Below are 16008 nucleotides of genomic sequence, written 5' to 3' on the forward strand. Positions count from 1 at the left end.
TATTTTCAAAAATATATGAAGAAAACCCTTGATATAATTTTTTTTTTGTACTTGAAGTGTCTTCAATGGATATATGTAACTTGAATGATGTAGTAATTTTCAATGTATTAAATTATATGAAACGCTCTGTATAGGTATTTGAGCAGCAAAAAATTTTTTGAATGGAAATTTGGATCGATAAAGATGAGAGAAAGTGTTTTCAATTGTTTTAACCTAGTAAAACCATTATTCCATTGTTTTCTAGTATACCTACATGGCGATTCTCATTCCCATTCTCATCCAGATTTGTGTTGTACATAGTGTCCCAGTAAAAAAAAAAATAAAACTTGCTTAACCTACATATTCCAGGGAAACGGTAATGCTACAGTTTTGATAATTTTTGAGAAATCCGTAAATATGTAAAATATACAGGATGACTCATTAAAAAAGCAAAAGTTAAAAACATTATTTAATAGTTTTATGGTTTTTATATCCTTGAAAAAGTTGGCAATTATTGAGTAGATTCAACAGAATTATAAATTATAAGATTGTGAATTTTTAATAAGTTTCATACCATTTTGAAAAATACTTTGCGAAATGCAAACAAAAGAAATCATAATCAACTTTTTAGTATCGTTCAATATGCGTGACGATCTTCAAACAATTAAAAGTTTTTTGTTTTTATTAATTAAAAAAAGTGTTATTAACAGAACTTATATTAATAATAATAATCAGTTGATAAGCACTGCACTATTACTTGATAGTATTATCCGTAATAGTGTATGTACTCCGGCAAAATTGCCGTGCCGCCGGGTGGAGGTGGGATACGAATCAGTAAAAAAATTAAATTACTGTTTAAAAAATTTAATTTTTTAATCAGTAATCACGCTTTGAATCACGTTGGTGTTCTTCACGAAACTCCGAGTTTCTCAAGAATTGACATTAACTTAAAAGATGCACTTTTAGATCTTCAAAAAACTTGAAATTAGATTTTAAGCCTTTTTATGCACAATTATGCAATGCAAAATTTTGTTACATGTATAGAGTGTCTTGGACTCAAAAATACTGTGTCTGTAGTAATATACAGTGTGAAGATAAAGTTGGGAACAAAATTCATAATAGCGTTATGTGATGTTTTTAAGAAAATCCCTCGGCAGGTCCATTTTATTTCGAAAAATGCCAGCCTGTAACATCCAATTTGTTTTGCGCAATGACGTCATCACCTCTTTTTTTTAATGACATCCCCACTTTTTTCTTTTCTATTGATAGACCTTCTTGCTACCTACACGATAAATGAAAAAAATTGCTAACTTGCATAACAATTTTTTTGAGAAAATGACAAATTTTACTTCAAAAATTTAATTTAATTTTTTTTTGTAGGTATGGGTTTATTTAAAATAGAAGGTTTATTTTAATAGACAATTTAGAAGATTTAGGGCAGAGAATTCGAGCTGAAATAAATAGAACAAATCAACCCTAAACCCTGACATTATTGAGGGCAGTGTACAAAATGTCGGTGAATGGCAAATGATTGGCGGGGAACAATTTCAACATTTGCGTTAAATTTTATTGTTAATCTTAGATGTTGGTTTGTTTTTATTTGAGACCAAAAATTTTAACTAAATTTTTTAAGTAAAATTTGTCATTTTCTAAAAAAAATGTTATGTAAGGTATCATTTTTTTTAATTTTTCATTCCGGTAGCAGGGTCTGTTAAAAAGCGAAGAAAAAAAGTGGGTCTTGTTATTTAAAAAAAATGGTGATGACATCATTGCACAAACAATTGCATGTCACAGGATGGCATTTTTCGAAATAAAATCGATCACTCCGAGCGATTTTCTTAAAAACATTACATAACGCTATCATTAATTTTGTTCCAAACTTTATGTTCACACTCTATAGGTGTTCATTAAAATTTTCCGTTAAAATTGGTGTTGAAGAGTCGATTGTGAATGAACCACTCCTCAGTCTGTCATCAACTTAATGACAATCAACTTTTCAACGCCAACTTTATCGGGAAATTTTAATGAACACCAGATAGATTGATATATACAGTGATATGAATGATATCAGATAGTAAAATATAAAATATGAAAATTCGGTAGCAAGTTCCGTTGTGATAATCAATTTTTCACCTAAACCCAAAGTTAACGTCATTTCTGACGAAAAAATAAGCAGCAAGCCAGTTTCCAAACAATCACAATCACAAAAATGTCTTGTTTTTTAATAACAATTTATGAAAACATCCCTGTGTATGTACAGTACGACCCAATATTTTTTCAAGTTACAATTTGTAGACTTGCAAATGTTTTCGCCTTTCAACTTTGACGTAGGTACGACATTTGACGTCCATCCATCGTTGGTAGTGCATGAAGCGCCACCCACGCCTCGTCTTCGCTTGATTTTTTGGTACCACCGTGTACCGTCAGTCGTCATCCTCGTAATTAGTGAAACGTTGGTAACAGTGTCCGCCTCCACCACCGTGTATATGTGCGTCGGGCGCCTATGGCGACACGTTCACCATCACGAACCCGCCATCAGATCAGACAGACAGCATTCAAAAAGACCTTGATGGAGCGTGGTACGTAAAACCACGGAACATGGGCATTTCACGCTACGGGTCCGTAGACACAGCCAGCCAAGTGTGACGTGTTTCGTGTTAAAAATAAAAATATCACACGGACGAAGGTTCAGCAGGCAAAAAAAATTATCGAGAAAAAATACCGACGAGGTATACCCGGTCGATCTCCCACACCGGGAGCGGAGGACCTGACGAGCAAGACCTACAACGAAGAAAGAAAAAGGAATGGAGCGTTTTCGTCAGTTCAAAAATTTTGCAAAATTTTCGAAATGTCGAGATGAAGCGGAAATTAACACTTTGAAACGGTTGGTGTTTAAATTTGAAGGAAAACATTTGAGAGTTGTTATTTTTGGCAAGAAAATATCGAGACAACGCCGTTGTTCAAAAATTTTGGAAAAAAATGTAAAAAATTGGTTCGACTCACTTGTTTTATAAGTACATATTTCAAGAGTGCTGTGTTGGTTCCAAAGGAGAGAGATTTCACATTCAAAATTTTAATCGGGTCGATTTGCAAAAAAAAATGTCTTGGTTCACTGTGTATATGCGTGTCGTGCGTCGTGCATCGGAGATTTTAGATTTTCCGTCGGAAAACAGCCTCTGGCGCGCCTTTTGGGCGTTCCGCCATCGCCGAGGCTCGTGTGTGGGAAACCGCCGCCGCCGCCGCCGCCCCCGAGCAACATCAAATCAAAGATCAATACGTTATTTCCAGGGTCGTGCCCTCGGCTCTCCGCCCGTACACCGGCACAAGTTAAAACGGATCGCGCGCCACGGGGAGGCTGAGAAAACAACCCCCTTTGTGTCGAGTTGTTACCCCGTGCATTGCACAAATATTATTTTAAAGGGGATTCTTCGCCGGCGACGATGGTGGCATCGGAGCCGAAAGGGCCGGCGGCATTGTGCGATACTCGCTGAGCAAACATCCGAGGGTCCTTCCCGTAATTCGTGTTTTTTTTTGCCGGATCAGATTTGCGGTCGGCGGTTTCGTCGCGAGAACACCCGGTATGTCGGCGGCGGGATCGGGGACGAGGATTCGACGGTGAGTGACGGACTGGGAAAAAATCGCGATACTTTAATGCTTCGTGAGGGGGTGTGAAATTGGACGACCTTGTCGGTTTGTTGGCGTGGCGAAAAAAGAAGGAGTAATCAGCCGAGAAAGTAGAAGAAGGACGCAAAAAACACCGAAAGCCTTGCGAGAGGCGGAGGCGAAAAGGCGGCGGAGACGGACGAAAAGGGAGCGCAGTTGTACAGCGTGATTCGACAAAAATTTAAAAAGAAAAGAAACAGAGACGTTTATCAGACGGCGGATGTTTTTACAAACGAGTGCGACGAATGAAATGTCCAAGTTCAAAGTTCGTATAATGTTTTGTATTTTTGAAAATGATCAAAAATATTTTTTAATTTGAGAGGTGAATTTTTGGAAAAAAAGAAATTGAAAATTTTGAGAAACGAAGTTGATGTCACTTTTGGTAGAACAGCGAAAGAGATGTAGATATGTAGATGATGACGGAAAATACCGGGTGACTTTTAATGATTGAAATAATTTTTGTTCGGTTGGCAACATTACGATTTTATGCTGGTGCACTTGACTGTCAAATTCAAATATGACAGTTCAAATTAATCAAATTGTCATTATTTATTTCTAGAATCTTAACTTAGAAAGCGAATCGACAGAGAATTCTGTGACAAATAACTAGGCCAATTATTCGGGAGTGCCAACCAACTAAATTTGTCTGAGTCATTAAAAGTCACCCAGTAGAAATTATTTTTTTCCGATCACTAGTTATGCAAAATAGCAATTGGAAGTAGGTATTTGAGACACTCGGTACATATCCGGTGATTCTCAACAAATTATTTGCGCCTTTCTTTGTTCCTTGCTTATCGCGGCAAAAACTGAAATCTTGTCGAGTCAACTTAAATACTAGTCGATGCAATACGACTGTGACATTTTTTTATAAGTTTGCTTTCGCCGGAACTGACCCCAACTTTCGATTTTGAAGTGCGCCTTCAGTGCGCCGAATATTGCGAAACAAGTGTTGGAGAATGCGTTAGGAATTTGTTTTGCTTTAGAGTTTTAGAATCAAGTGAGAAACGCGCGAAACATTTATTTTTCATTTGTTTTACGTGTATTGACTACACAGAAAATTCCAGAGGAGAGAGGAATTGATAGGTACTTTAGTTAATATGTATACAGTGTGGTGATAAAGTAAGGAACAAAATTCATAATTGCGTTATCTAATAATATCACAAATTTTACTTCAAAAATTTTATTTAATTTTTAACGTAAAAATTTTAATTGACCTCAAACAAAAACAAACCAATATCTAAGGTTAACAATAAAATTGGCCCCCGCCAAATATTTGGCACTCATCGACACTTTGTACAGTGCGCTCAATAATGTCAGGGCTGATTTGTTCGATTTCAGCGCGAAGTCTCTAAAATTTGTCATTTTCTCAAAAAAAGTGTTATGTTAGGTAACAATTTTTTTAGTAGAAAGGTCTATCAACAAGAGAAGAAAAATGTTGGGGTTGTCATTGAAAAAATCCAATGATGCCGTCATTGTGCAAAAATACATGACGTCATAAGTAAAATTTTTATGTATGGTGTGACAAAATAAGAAAATATCGTGAAATAAACTTCTTTGTTGTGCTAGAAATGAGTTGAATAAAATTTGAAATGTATAGTACTCCTAATCAGACCATTGAATTGTCAATATATTTGTCATAATTAAACGATAGAGATTTGTAAATTTTGAATTTATGTGATTGTCATTTTTATCCCAGTTTTATTTGTCCATCGACTGTACATACATTTGAATAACAAAAAAAAATTAAATGGAATTTTGAATTTATCAAGCGAAGAAAAAGTGTTTTCAATTGTTTTTAATCCAGTAAAGCAATCATTTCATGGTTGTCTAATACCGTGCCTTCAAATAAACTTGGAATTAGAGTAGGCTGTGTTATTATGAAATTGGCAACACGCAATTTTTAAAGACAGCGCACCAGTGACATTTGACAGCACAGTACACGTGTTTATGCTGATCGTGACATAAAACTATTGACAACTGTCAGTGTTAAACAGTCTACCAACCATTAATAGACAAAATATATAAATTACAACCTACTCTAATTCCGAATTTATTTGAAACGCGGTAGAACTTGTTGTTCTAAAACTATTCGCATGAACCAATATTGAAATACTCCAGCGACCTTCGTAACTTTATAGACAACGAAAATCATTTATTTAATGACAATTACTTTAAAAATCAATAATTATATGAATAAAATAAGTACATATACAGGGTATTTCACGAGTGATAAGTAGTCCGGCGGAATTAAAAATGCAACCCACAATACATCTCCAAAGTTAACGTGGATTTTTTAAATATCGTAGTGTATGAATCCATGATGGCTTTGCTTCGAATAATTTTATTTGTCACAACTGACGTTTACGAAAAAGTTAAAATGCAACGATTAAAATGTATTCGAACAAGAGACATACATGATCCTGATTTATGGCGAAGGTAACAAAAATGCTTCTGCCGTTGCGCGTTTATGCAGACAATAAAGACCTAGCGTCAAAATTTACGAAACTGCACAGCTATGTTTTATATTTTTTAAATGAAAAAACAAAAATCCACATTAACTTCGGAGATGTATTGTGGGTTGCATTTAATTCCGTTGGGCTCATTATCACTCATGAAATACCCTATAGGAATAGGACGTTTCATTAAAAAGTGTCCAATAAATTACATCGGAAAGTTGTTTTTCTATTGCGATATTCAAAATTATTGTGGATAAGTATGGCTACTCTGTACGAAAATATATGTGGCAACTGTATGGGTAGGATAGAGTTGACATTTATTTAACAGTTCATAGTCGCGCAATTTTGAAAATTGTTAAATCAATGTGCAATGGTATCAAAAATATCAAATGGACGCTTATGAAATGTCATAGAAATGTCAACTCTACCCCATCCACACAGTTGTCACATACATTTTCGTACATAGTTGCCATACTTATCCACAATCATTTTGAATCACCCAATATTTAAAGTAGAAAGGATGATCGATACTGTGACAATCACTCAGTATATAAAATTTGTCATTTTCGCAAAATATTTTGCGATCTAAAGTAGTGAAATGTGGTAATGGTTTACAGTTTTTATATTTTTGAAAATGTTGACAGTTGAGTAGAATTATTAGGAACACTTTGTATATTTGAGTAGTCACAAAAAATAGAAAGTATTTCTCGAAGATAATAGAAAAACATAGTGGGAAAGTAAAGAAAATACCTAGCGATTCTGAAAAGATGAAAAAATGTTAATGCATCTAATTTTAAACATTACTAACTCATTCTGTATATGCAGAGTATTGCTGAACTGCCTCCTCAGAGAAAAAAGGGAGTATTTGGATAAATGTGATAATCTGATTTTAAATAAAAAGAGTCTTATCTCAAGGGATAATCGATAAAAGACATCCTAAACTTGACCAATCAGAGTTGAGCACCATCAAGGTAGGATGATCGCAATTTTGCGTTGCCGTTTCAAGTAAACTTTTCGCTGATTGTTGCGATATCAATAATTATTTTTGCTGTCCAGCAACCTGTCCGATTTTGAGCTTCTGGAATTGGTGAAATTGAAAACTTTATAACTCGGTTATGTGAGCTCCAGGAAAATTTATTTTCGTCATCTTCGAATGTCTTTTGCTGTCGGCACATGCCTGTTTTCTATGGGGAGGCAGTTCTGGGACTTGAAAATTTAAAATAATTGAAGATCTATTTTGCTCAAAAAGAATTAATTTTCTAAAATACTTTTCTAAATACAATTAAAACATTTTTGAAGTGTAACTGGTGATTCTGAAACTGAGACCTGCACCATGAAATCTAAAGAATTTGAACTACACTGTCATCTTCAAAACGATTTACTTTCATAGCTCACTCTGTAGGTACGATTCAAATATTAAACGAAACGTCGATCCTAATAAATTCCCAAAATAAAATAGAAAAAAGATAACAATTATTTTGCACTATTGTTGAGACACTCGAACCTTTCCGGCCGCCATCTTACATACCCTCTGACTCTCACGCCATTACTTTTCTCTTTTTCTTCCATTTCGTCTATGCGAAAACATAAAAATTCACTCAACCGGCAGCACCCCCAGCGATCTTTGAAGCTTTTCGACACTCCGCGTTCCTTCTGAATCGACATCAACTGAAAACGTCCACATTGGGGCCTGGAACGTGAAATATAATATTTTTTTGTTCGACACTGTCAGAATTTGAGAATTTTCTCCTGTGTTGATAAATGTCACAACTTGTCAAAACGAAACGTCAGGCTAATTTTAAAGATTTTTAGCGATTTGAGGCCTTTAAGGGGCTCGTCGAACAAAAAAACGTTGTATTCAACTCGTTCTTGTGTAAATTGGGCTTTTTTTAGCACTCGTGGACGCTCTTTTCAATCGCGTTTTAAACTGGCCTACTTATGCCAAAAAAAGCCCAATTTACACACGAATTCGTTAAATAAACTACTATGTATTTTAGGATTTGCGTCTTTAATAGGTCTATTATTGTATTCAATTTGGAGTCGTTTATGGCTATCTATTAAAGCACTCGTGGTTTAATAGATCTCTAAGAAAATTTTTATCAATATTTCAGTGTATTATTGTCATTTACAGCAAAAAACTTCCAATAATGTTCAAACTCTACTTTTTAAAATCTGTTGCAGATGTAGTTGCATCCGTTACCTTGAATTACCAATTAATACAAAATTCCCTAGAATTTGAAAATTAATTTTTTTATTTAAAAATTAAAACAAGGGTGCAAATTCTAAAAAATAACATAAAAAACTCGTTTTATAAGGGCATTGGTGCACTCGTCCCATAGAAAACTCCCCTACGGCTCGTTTTCTACACTTGGGACTCGTGCGCCAAATCAACCCTTATAAAACTAGTTCTTTAATATACTATTATCTACTCTGCGTTACAATTGTATCAAAAACAGTCATATTGTTAAACTGTTTTTGGTAACTTTTAGCTTTCGTTGTCAGCCGTCAAGGTAACGAATGAAGATACGAAGTAAATTTAGTAGATAAATATGACCTTCTATTTTTGTGAAAAATGTCTGTTACCAACCCACGTGAGAGTCCCTGGTCTAAAATGAAAGCTTGAGCAGATGAAATTTCAGGAATTAGTAAAGCAAAGTAGATAAAATAGTATATTACACTCGTTTAATAAAACGTATTATCACACTCGCTACGCTCGTCGAGCTTTAGACACACTCATGTGATAATAAAGCGTCTTATTAAACTCGTGTAATAATACTACTACTACTATTTTATCACAACAACAGAAAAACTTACGGTGGTTTGAGGATCTCTCGGTGTAAAAAAATAGTTGCCGACTGATAAGCGAGTAAAAAAGAATGAAACAGACAAAATAATGTAACGATTAACGATACATATCTAATTCAAAGTTCCGATGCATGTACTGGGCGACAATAAAAATCGTCTTACTGTTTTTTAATTATTAATTAAAATATGTATATTCGTAATTTAGAATCCGGTTTGTTGGAAATTGACCGTCATTTTTTCGTCAAAATTTCGCCGGACCTAACCACAACTTCAGATTCCAATTTGTTTTGGTTTGTGTATGTTTTTTCTTAACTTTTTCTAGCTTCTCAACCTTTCTACTTTTTCTTTCTCTGTTCTAGTCTTCACATTTTGATTTTTCTTCTTCTTTAATATTCTAGCTCGTATTATATTCATTTTTCAACGATTTATTTTTTTCTTAAAGCTAATTAATCTGGTCATCACACTTAATTTCAACTATATTTTTTTCTTTTTTTTTATTCTTATGCTCCAGCATTTTCCCACTAATACCATTATGCTTAACTTTACTTCTTGTCATTGATAAATTATGTATTTAATATTATTCCTTCTTATTTTCTTTGTTCACATTCTTCCTTTTGTAAATACTCTCATAACTGAAGGATATTATTTCCTGGTTCAATAAATATTTTTCATTCGTGCTTACACTTTGAGCTTTTCCTGATGATTTAATTTTATAACATTTAACATGTTCAACTGTAACATCATTAACGTAGACGTGGTCGATAAACACTTCCTCACAGTCGCACCCTCGAACACCGCAGGTGTTCAATTTTCACGGCCTGCTAGAAAAAATGACTTGGGTCTAATTTCGGAAAAATCTGTGTTGTGTACAGTCGCGTTAACAATCAGCCGGACTCGCCTCCCCCGCGGATTCCCACGCCGTCCGCGACCGCACTAACTCACGCTCATCCCGGCAATATCTCACGTTAAATTGGTTCCACCACTTGCCAGTAACATATTAATAACGCAAAGTGTTAATAAATATTCACATATCATTATTTATGTTTCGCATTATGCTAGTTTGGGTGCGTGGGCGGCGTATGGGTACCTGTTTTCGTGTCGGTCCGGCGGCGCGAGTACCGTTTCTCGCGCACACATGTTGCCTTTCTTTATCTTTTGACGGTCCCGGCCGGCGGTGTTAAAGGCCGGTTCAGACAGCACGTCTGACACCGCTCTGACACCGAAACGATAAGGGTTAAAGGTCTTACCACGGGGTACAAACACGACCGCAGACTTACCTGACGCCCGGACGTCGCCCTTTATCACGTTCTGTGTCTTTGTTGTTTGTTTGACCAGCGCATGTCACATGTACAGGGTGTTTTTGTTTTTGTCAGGTGGGTCCAGTTCCGAATTAGCGATATGTAAAGAACTCGCACCCGTCGCTAGCGTTTCGCCGACGTTCAATTTCAAGTCAAGTAAGTCCAATTTTATTTTTCAGCGCACCTTTTTCGATTTTACAAAATTTCTCCCTAATTTTTCGACTTTCGCCGCGTCGGGGGAGTGTTTTTGGTCTGGTTTTGTTGGGCGTGTGACGTCACCGTCGACTTTGTTGACCGGTTCGTGGGTGTACTAGGTGTGAAATTTAATCAAATATTTTCAAAAATAATAAAGAAAAACCTTTAAAGAACTTTTCTGCTTTTTTACTAAAACTTTTTGCATTAAAAAAGACGAGAAAATATTTTCAACTGTTTTTAACGTAGCAAAGCGTTTCTTTGTTGTCTAGTACACCCGGTGATTCTCAAACTATTAGCATCTATAGTAAAAACGTTTTAGATGTGGATTGTCAAACTCAAGGTCACTTAAAATTTATGATTGAACTGTACTTTAGTGAGAAATCTGTCACAAATTCCAAATACCTTATAAGCGCGCCTAGTTACTTTTCCTGGTGGTGCCAACTTAACGACCATAGATAATTATTGTCGTGTCACAGTATTTTTTTTTAAACTAATATAGGAGTACCCATCTACTCTAACGGGACCTTGAGAACTATCTGGACAATGAAAACATTTTTCTTTATTTATTTTTATTAATGAATATACAGAATGTTTCGTTAAAAACTCAAAAAATTATGACAATTTTAGCCAGAAAGTTATTTTTCTGTTGTGTTTTATCAGGAACAAGACAAGAACGCTGCAACTTGAGAATCACCTGGTACATTATTTTTCTATTGGAATTTTGAAAATTTTGACAAAGGTGAGCTCAGATCTAAATTTGTTGGATTAAAATTATATTTTTTGAAAAAAATTTAACTGATTTAAATAACGTGTTGATGTTTTTTAAAATGCACTTTTTTTAAATGCTCGATATAAGAAGAAATTCTAAAAAACTTTATCAAATATTTTCAAAAATATATGAAGTGAAACCTTGAAAGAAATTTCTTTTTTTGTACTGAAGTGTCTTCAATAGGTATAACTTGAATGATGTGGTAATTTTCAATGTATTAAATTATATCGGACGCTCTGTATATTTGAGAAGCAAAAATTTTTTTAAAAGAATATTTGGATCGATAAAGAGGAGAGAAAGGGTTTTCAACTGTTTTAACCTAGTAAAACCATTATTCCATTGTTTTATAGTATACCTAATTACCTAGCGATTGTCATTTCTATTTTCATCCCGATTTGTGTTGTACATAGTGTCCCAATAAAAAATATTGAATTTGCTTAACCTACATATCGGAATATTTTGGTGACCTTTAGACCTTCCAGGGAAACGGAAATGATCAGTTTTGAGAAAACCATAAATATGTAAAATATACAGGATAATTCATTAAAAAATCAAAAATTAAAAACAGCCTTAGTCAAACCAAAAAAATATATATATGTAATTATCATTATTCAATAGTTTTATGGTTTTAACTGAATTATAAGTTTTAAGATAGTGATTTTTTTTATAAGTTTCATTCCGTTTTGAAAAATACTTTGCGAAATACAAATTTACATAGAACACTCTATATCTGAGTAAATACGTAAGAAAATGTTAATGGTGAAATTTTAATTCTGCCAAGCAATCTTCTAAGGTAGAGCAAAAAAAAACAAAAGAAATCATAATCAACTTTTTAGTATCGATCAATATGCGTGACCATCTTGAAACAATTATAATTTTTTTTGTTTTTATTAATTACAAAAGTGTTATTAACAGAACTTATATTAATAATAATCAGTAATCACGAATTGAATCACTTTGGTGTTCTTCACAATTTCACGGCGCTCTGAGTTTCTCCAGAATTGACATTAACTTAAAATATGCACTTTTGGATTTTCAAAAAACTTTTAAATCTGATCAACCCTTTTCACGCAAAATATTTTGTCATCTAAAGTGTCTTGGACTCAAAAATAGTATGTCCGTAGTGACATGAATGATATCAGATAGTAAAGTGCTTTTGGTGTGTTTTTTTTGTGCGTGTGACGTCACCATCGACTTTGTCGACCGGTTCGTGGGTGTACTAGGTGTGAACGATCGTCTTTCTTGTCTTCCTGCCGGTGAGCGGCCTCCGACGGTCCACGCCGTGGGTGGGGGAGAGGACGAAGGGGTGATTAATGCCTTGTTTCCCAGCAGGTTCGGTACTAATTGGGGCCTGTTCCACGGTGGACCCCATGCGGTCACCAGGTACGGCAATAATTGGCCGAGCGAGTGTGTGTGTATGTGTGTGTGTTGTGTTTCGGTCGTCGTCTGGAGGCTCTGGGAAACGGTCGGAGGAATGCGACTTCGTGGCCGACAGAGAAAGAGGAAGTGCGACGGAGACGGCGTTCGCGGTTCGAATTCGCGAACGTTTTCCGGTCTAGATTTTGAGAGGCACCGAAAGTTTTTGAGAGGCACCGGGGTTTTTGAAAGGCGCCCTCTCAAATTCGGGTTGGCGGTCTTTGAGGGGGACCGGGAGCTGACCGGATCCTCAACGAACGCTTCTTGAAAGAGCAATTTCACAACAACGATCTTCATTGGTTCGATTCTTTTTTGGATGTGTTGTGTTTAAAATAGAATTGACGGGTTGTTGCACAACAGTTGCAGTAAGAAATAAAAACAAATTCATAAACAAACGTAATCTCATGAGAAGATATTTAAATCATTCTTCTGTTGTTAACTTCTTAATTTGAAAGTCGTTTCATTTTTTATGAGGCGAAGGCGACGCGACAAAAATGTGTGACACTAAGATTGAAGCCTTACAAAATTCTGAAATTTTAAATGTTTTGAAAGGAAACTCGTTTAGAGGTTTAAGTTGCGGTTTACTTTTTGATTTGAGAAACGATAATTTTTTTTCTGAATGTGTTTAATCGTAAGAGACATGTGCTGTTTTTTTAAAAGGCTATAAAGATTATATCTTTCATTTTAATTTGTCTTTAAATAGACACACTACAAGCAATTTACTGTATTTTAAAGGACAAGGGGCATTAATGAATTAAATTTGTTGACGTGAAGGATAAGAATCTCTTAAAAATCCAAAGTTGAAACTTGTTCTCATATTAATTGTTTAATATGAAAGACCCGACGCCAAAATCGCCAAAGAAATATATTTCATTCCTTTTTATAGAGACACATTTTTTGATAGACTTTTTGGGAGGCATCTCATTTTAAAAGTGACTCTAGATGGAGATGAATCATTAATTTTGCCTATTTCATGTATTTTTTAAGAATATAACTGATGCTTTGATATATCAAAATATTTGATTATAATTTGTATGCTCCGTGAAATTAAATAACAAATAATTAATCGTTTCATTTCATAATTTTAGATAATTAAAACTTCACAGTCAAATATAAAAATTGTCTTTTATACTTCCATCTGAAAGACATAGGCTCAACAGAACGTGAAAAACAAATTCTCCTTGATTTGAGAGGCACTAAATAGTCTCTAAAACTTTCTTGAGAGATTTGCAATTTTTTTAAGAGACTATAGCGACACTAATTTGGGAGACACTAGTGTTTAATTACGTCATTACGTTAGTAAATTAACAAGTAAAATTAGAAAATCGAATCGAAATTAATTTGAAAAGAACCAAAATAGATGATTATAAATCACACATTTCCATCTCCAGGTGTTTAGATATAAATACTCAAAAATGAGAGTTGAAACGTTCTAAAGTTGAGAGGAACTCTAAAGTGTCATTTAAGAGCAATAATAATTGTGCCATGTCAGTCACCATTTGGAAGACTCCGACAATTAATAACACCAAAGAGAAAGAGTACTGCCTAATTTGGGAGACACTAAATTGTTTAATGTCTTGTAAGGATTTTTTATGAGATTTAGTTTTTAAAAAGGCTGTAATTTGACACTAACAAAAAAATCTCGTGGGTACCGTGGTGCCCGTGTGGCGTAGCGTTAACTAACATTTTTCGGTTGTTGATGATGTGGAAACTTTTTACCTTTCTTAATTTTTCCAATTGATTATGTAAGAGGAAAACGGTATTCACGAGAAATGTAGAGCTTGCGCTTTACAATAAATGTCCGAAGTTTATAGCTTTCGAAATGGAACAATTTTTCGAAGACTACTTCCTGCCAATTCATCAAGATATTTTTCAACATGCCATTTCTCTGATTCCAATAAAACTAAATCAAATATTTTTCGATATTGATGAAGGGAACTTCAAGAATAAAATTTTAACCATGGACACTTTATACATGCGATGCTTAGTTTCTGTGAACTGTGAAGGTTACAAATGAATGGTTAATTAATGTCAAAAATATATTTTGATTTAAAAGGCATCAAAATGAGGCTTTAAAAGTCTGTAAGGTCCTAATGAAGAGAAAATTAACTCTTTGATTCTGCGGTTTTGGATTATCGAGACAAACATGTTTCACGTTGTTATTTATTGACCCATTTGAAAGACACTGAGGAGAAAAGAAATTTGAGAGGTACTAAACCTTTTCTAAAGACTTTTGTGAAAGGTTTGGTTGTCGAAAAGGCTACAAAATTATTATCATTATAATCAAAACAAAAAATAAATTTTTAAAGTCTTTAAATTATTAAAGACAACACACATTTCACTCTTCAAGAGCTTAAATACTGAAAACTGAAAGTTAAGATCGTTTAAGCTGTTATTTTGAGAACATGCTATAGATGATTAAAACAAAAACAGTTCGGTCGCTGGTAAGTTGCCTCCAGATTTGAGAGGCATATCAATTGGAAAGAAACTTGGACTTAATCAACGTCCCTGTTCCATTCCCTCGCTTAAATAAAAACATTATCTCCTATCGCCTTGCAATAAATTTAAATATGTTTCTAAAGGTCCTAATGTACTATTTGGAAGAGAAAGTTAACTCTTTGATTCCGCGGTTTTGCATTATTGTGACACGTTATTATTTATTGACGCATTTGAAAGACACTGATGAAAAAAGAGATTTGAGAGACACTAAACCCTTTATAAAGACTTCTTGTGGAAGATTTAGATGTCGAAAATGCTACAATGCGACAAATTATTATCATTATTACCTAAAATTAAAAAAATATCTTTGTAGTCTTTTAAATTCTTAAAGACCACACATATTATTCACTAGTCAAGAATTTAAGCTGTTATTTTAAGACAATGATTCTTTTACTTGATGTTTTAGACAGCATGAAAAAAATTGTATAGTGTAATTTGAGAGGCACTAAACGCTCGGCGGGGCTTATTAAAAGTTTCTTGTTTTCACTCGGCACGAATTCCTTTCGTCGCGACATAATTATGTACATTGAAGAGGCATCAATGAGGCTTTTAAGTTGCAGCCCCTTAAACATCCAGATAAACAGAAAGTTTCACTTTCCAAGGGCCTGGAAGCACAAAAGTGAAAGTTTCCTAATTTTAACTTCTCGCTTTGGTCCAATTGAGACGCCACCGCCTCAGTCAATCCTCAAAACAGTCACTTCCCCCGACTCACTCAATTAATTTAATCGACAAAACATTTCCTCCGCCATCGATTACGCCCGACCCCCGTTCCCCCCACGTGCGGTCGCAGCCACTTAACGTTGATTATTGATCAAAGACCCGACCACCCGCCCCTTCACACATATAACTTACACCCTTCCGACCGTTCGGCCCTAGAACAACACTCGACTCGAGTGTTTCAGGAAGGAATTAGCCGAACATGTGTAAG

At 34.7% G+C, this 16008-nt stretch overlaps 1 protein-coding gene across 3 annotated transcripts in view; it reads left to right on the top strand.

Moving 5' to 3' along the window:
- The window catches only part of Lim1 (LIM homeobox 1), a 63713-nt gene that overhangs the window by 31391 nt on the left and 16314 nt on the right, over window positions 1-16008 (top strand). For 2 of the 3 annotated variants that reach the window (XM_069044509.1, XM_069044508.1), the window contains exon 4: window positions 10277-10357. The exons of the other annotated variant lie outside the window; for it this stretch is intronic. In XM_069044509.1, the coding sequence (XP_068900610.1) occupies window positions 10277-10357 (81 nt within the window). The remainder of the gene's footprint in view (window positions 1-10276; window positions 10358-16008) is intronic. 3 annotated transcript variants of the gene reach the window in all.

The sequence above is a fragment of the Tenebrio molitor genome, chromosome 4, assembly GCF_963966145.1.
Source record: "Tenebrio molitor chromosome 4, icTenMoli1.1, whole genome shotgun sequence".
In the NCBI taxonomy this organism is placed as follows: domain Eukaryota; kingdom Metazoa; phylum Arthropoda; class Insecta; order Coleoptera; family Tenebrionidae; genus Tenebrio; species Tenebrio molitor.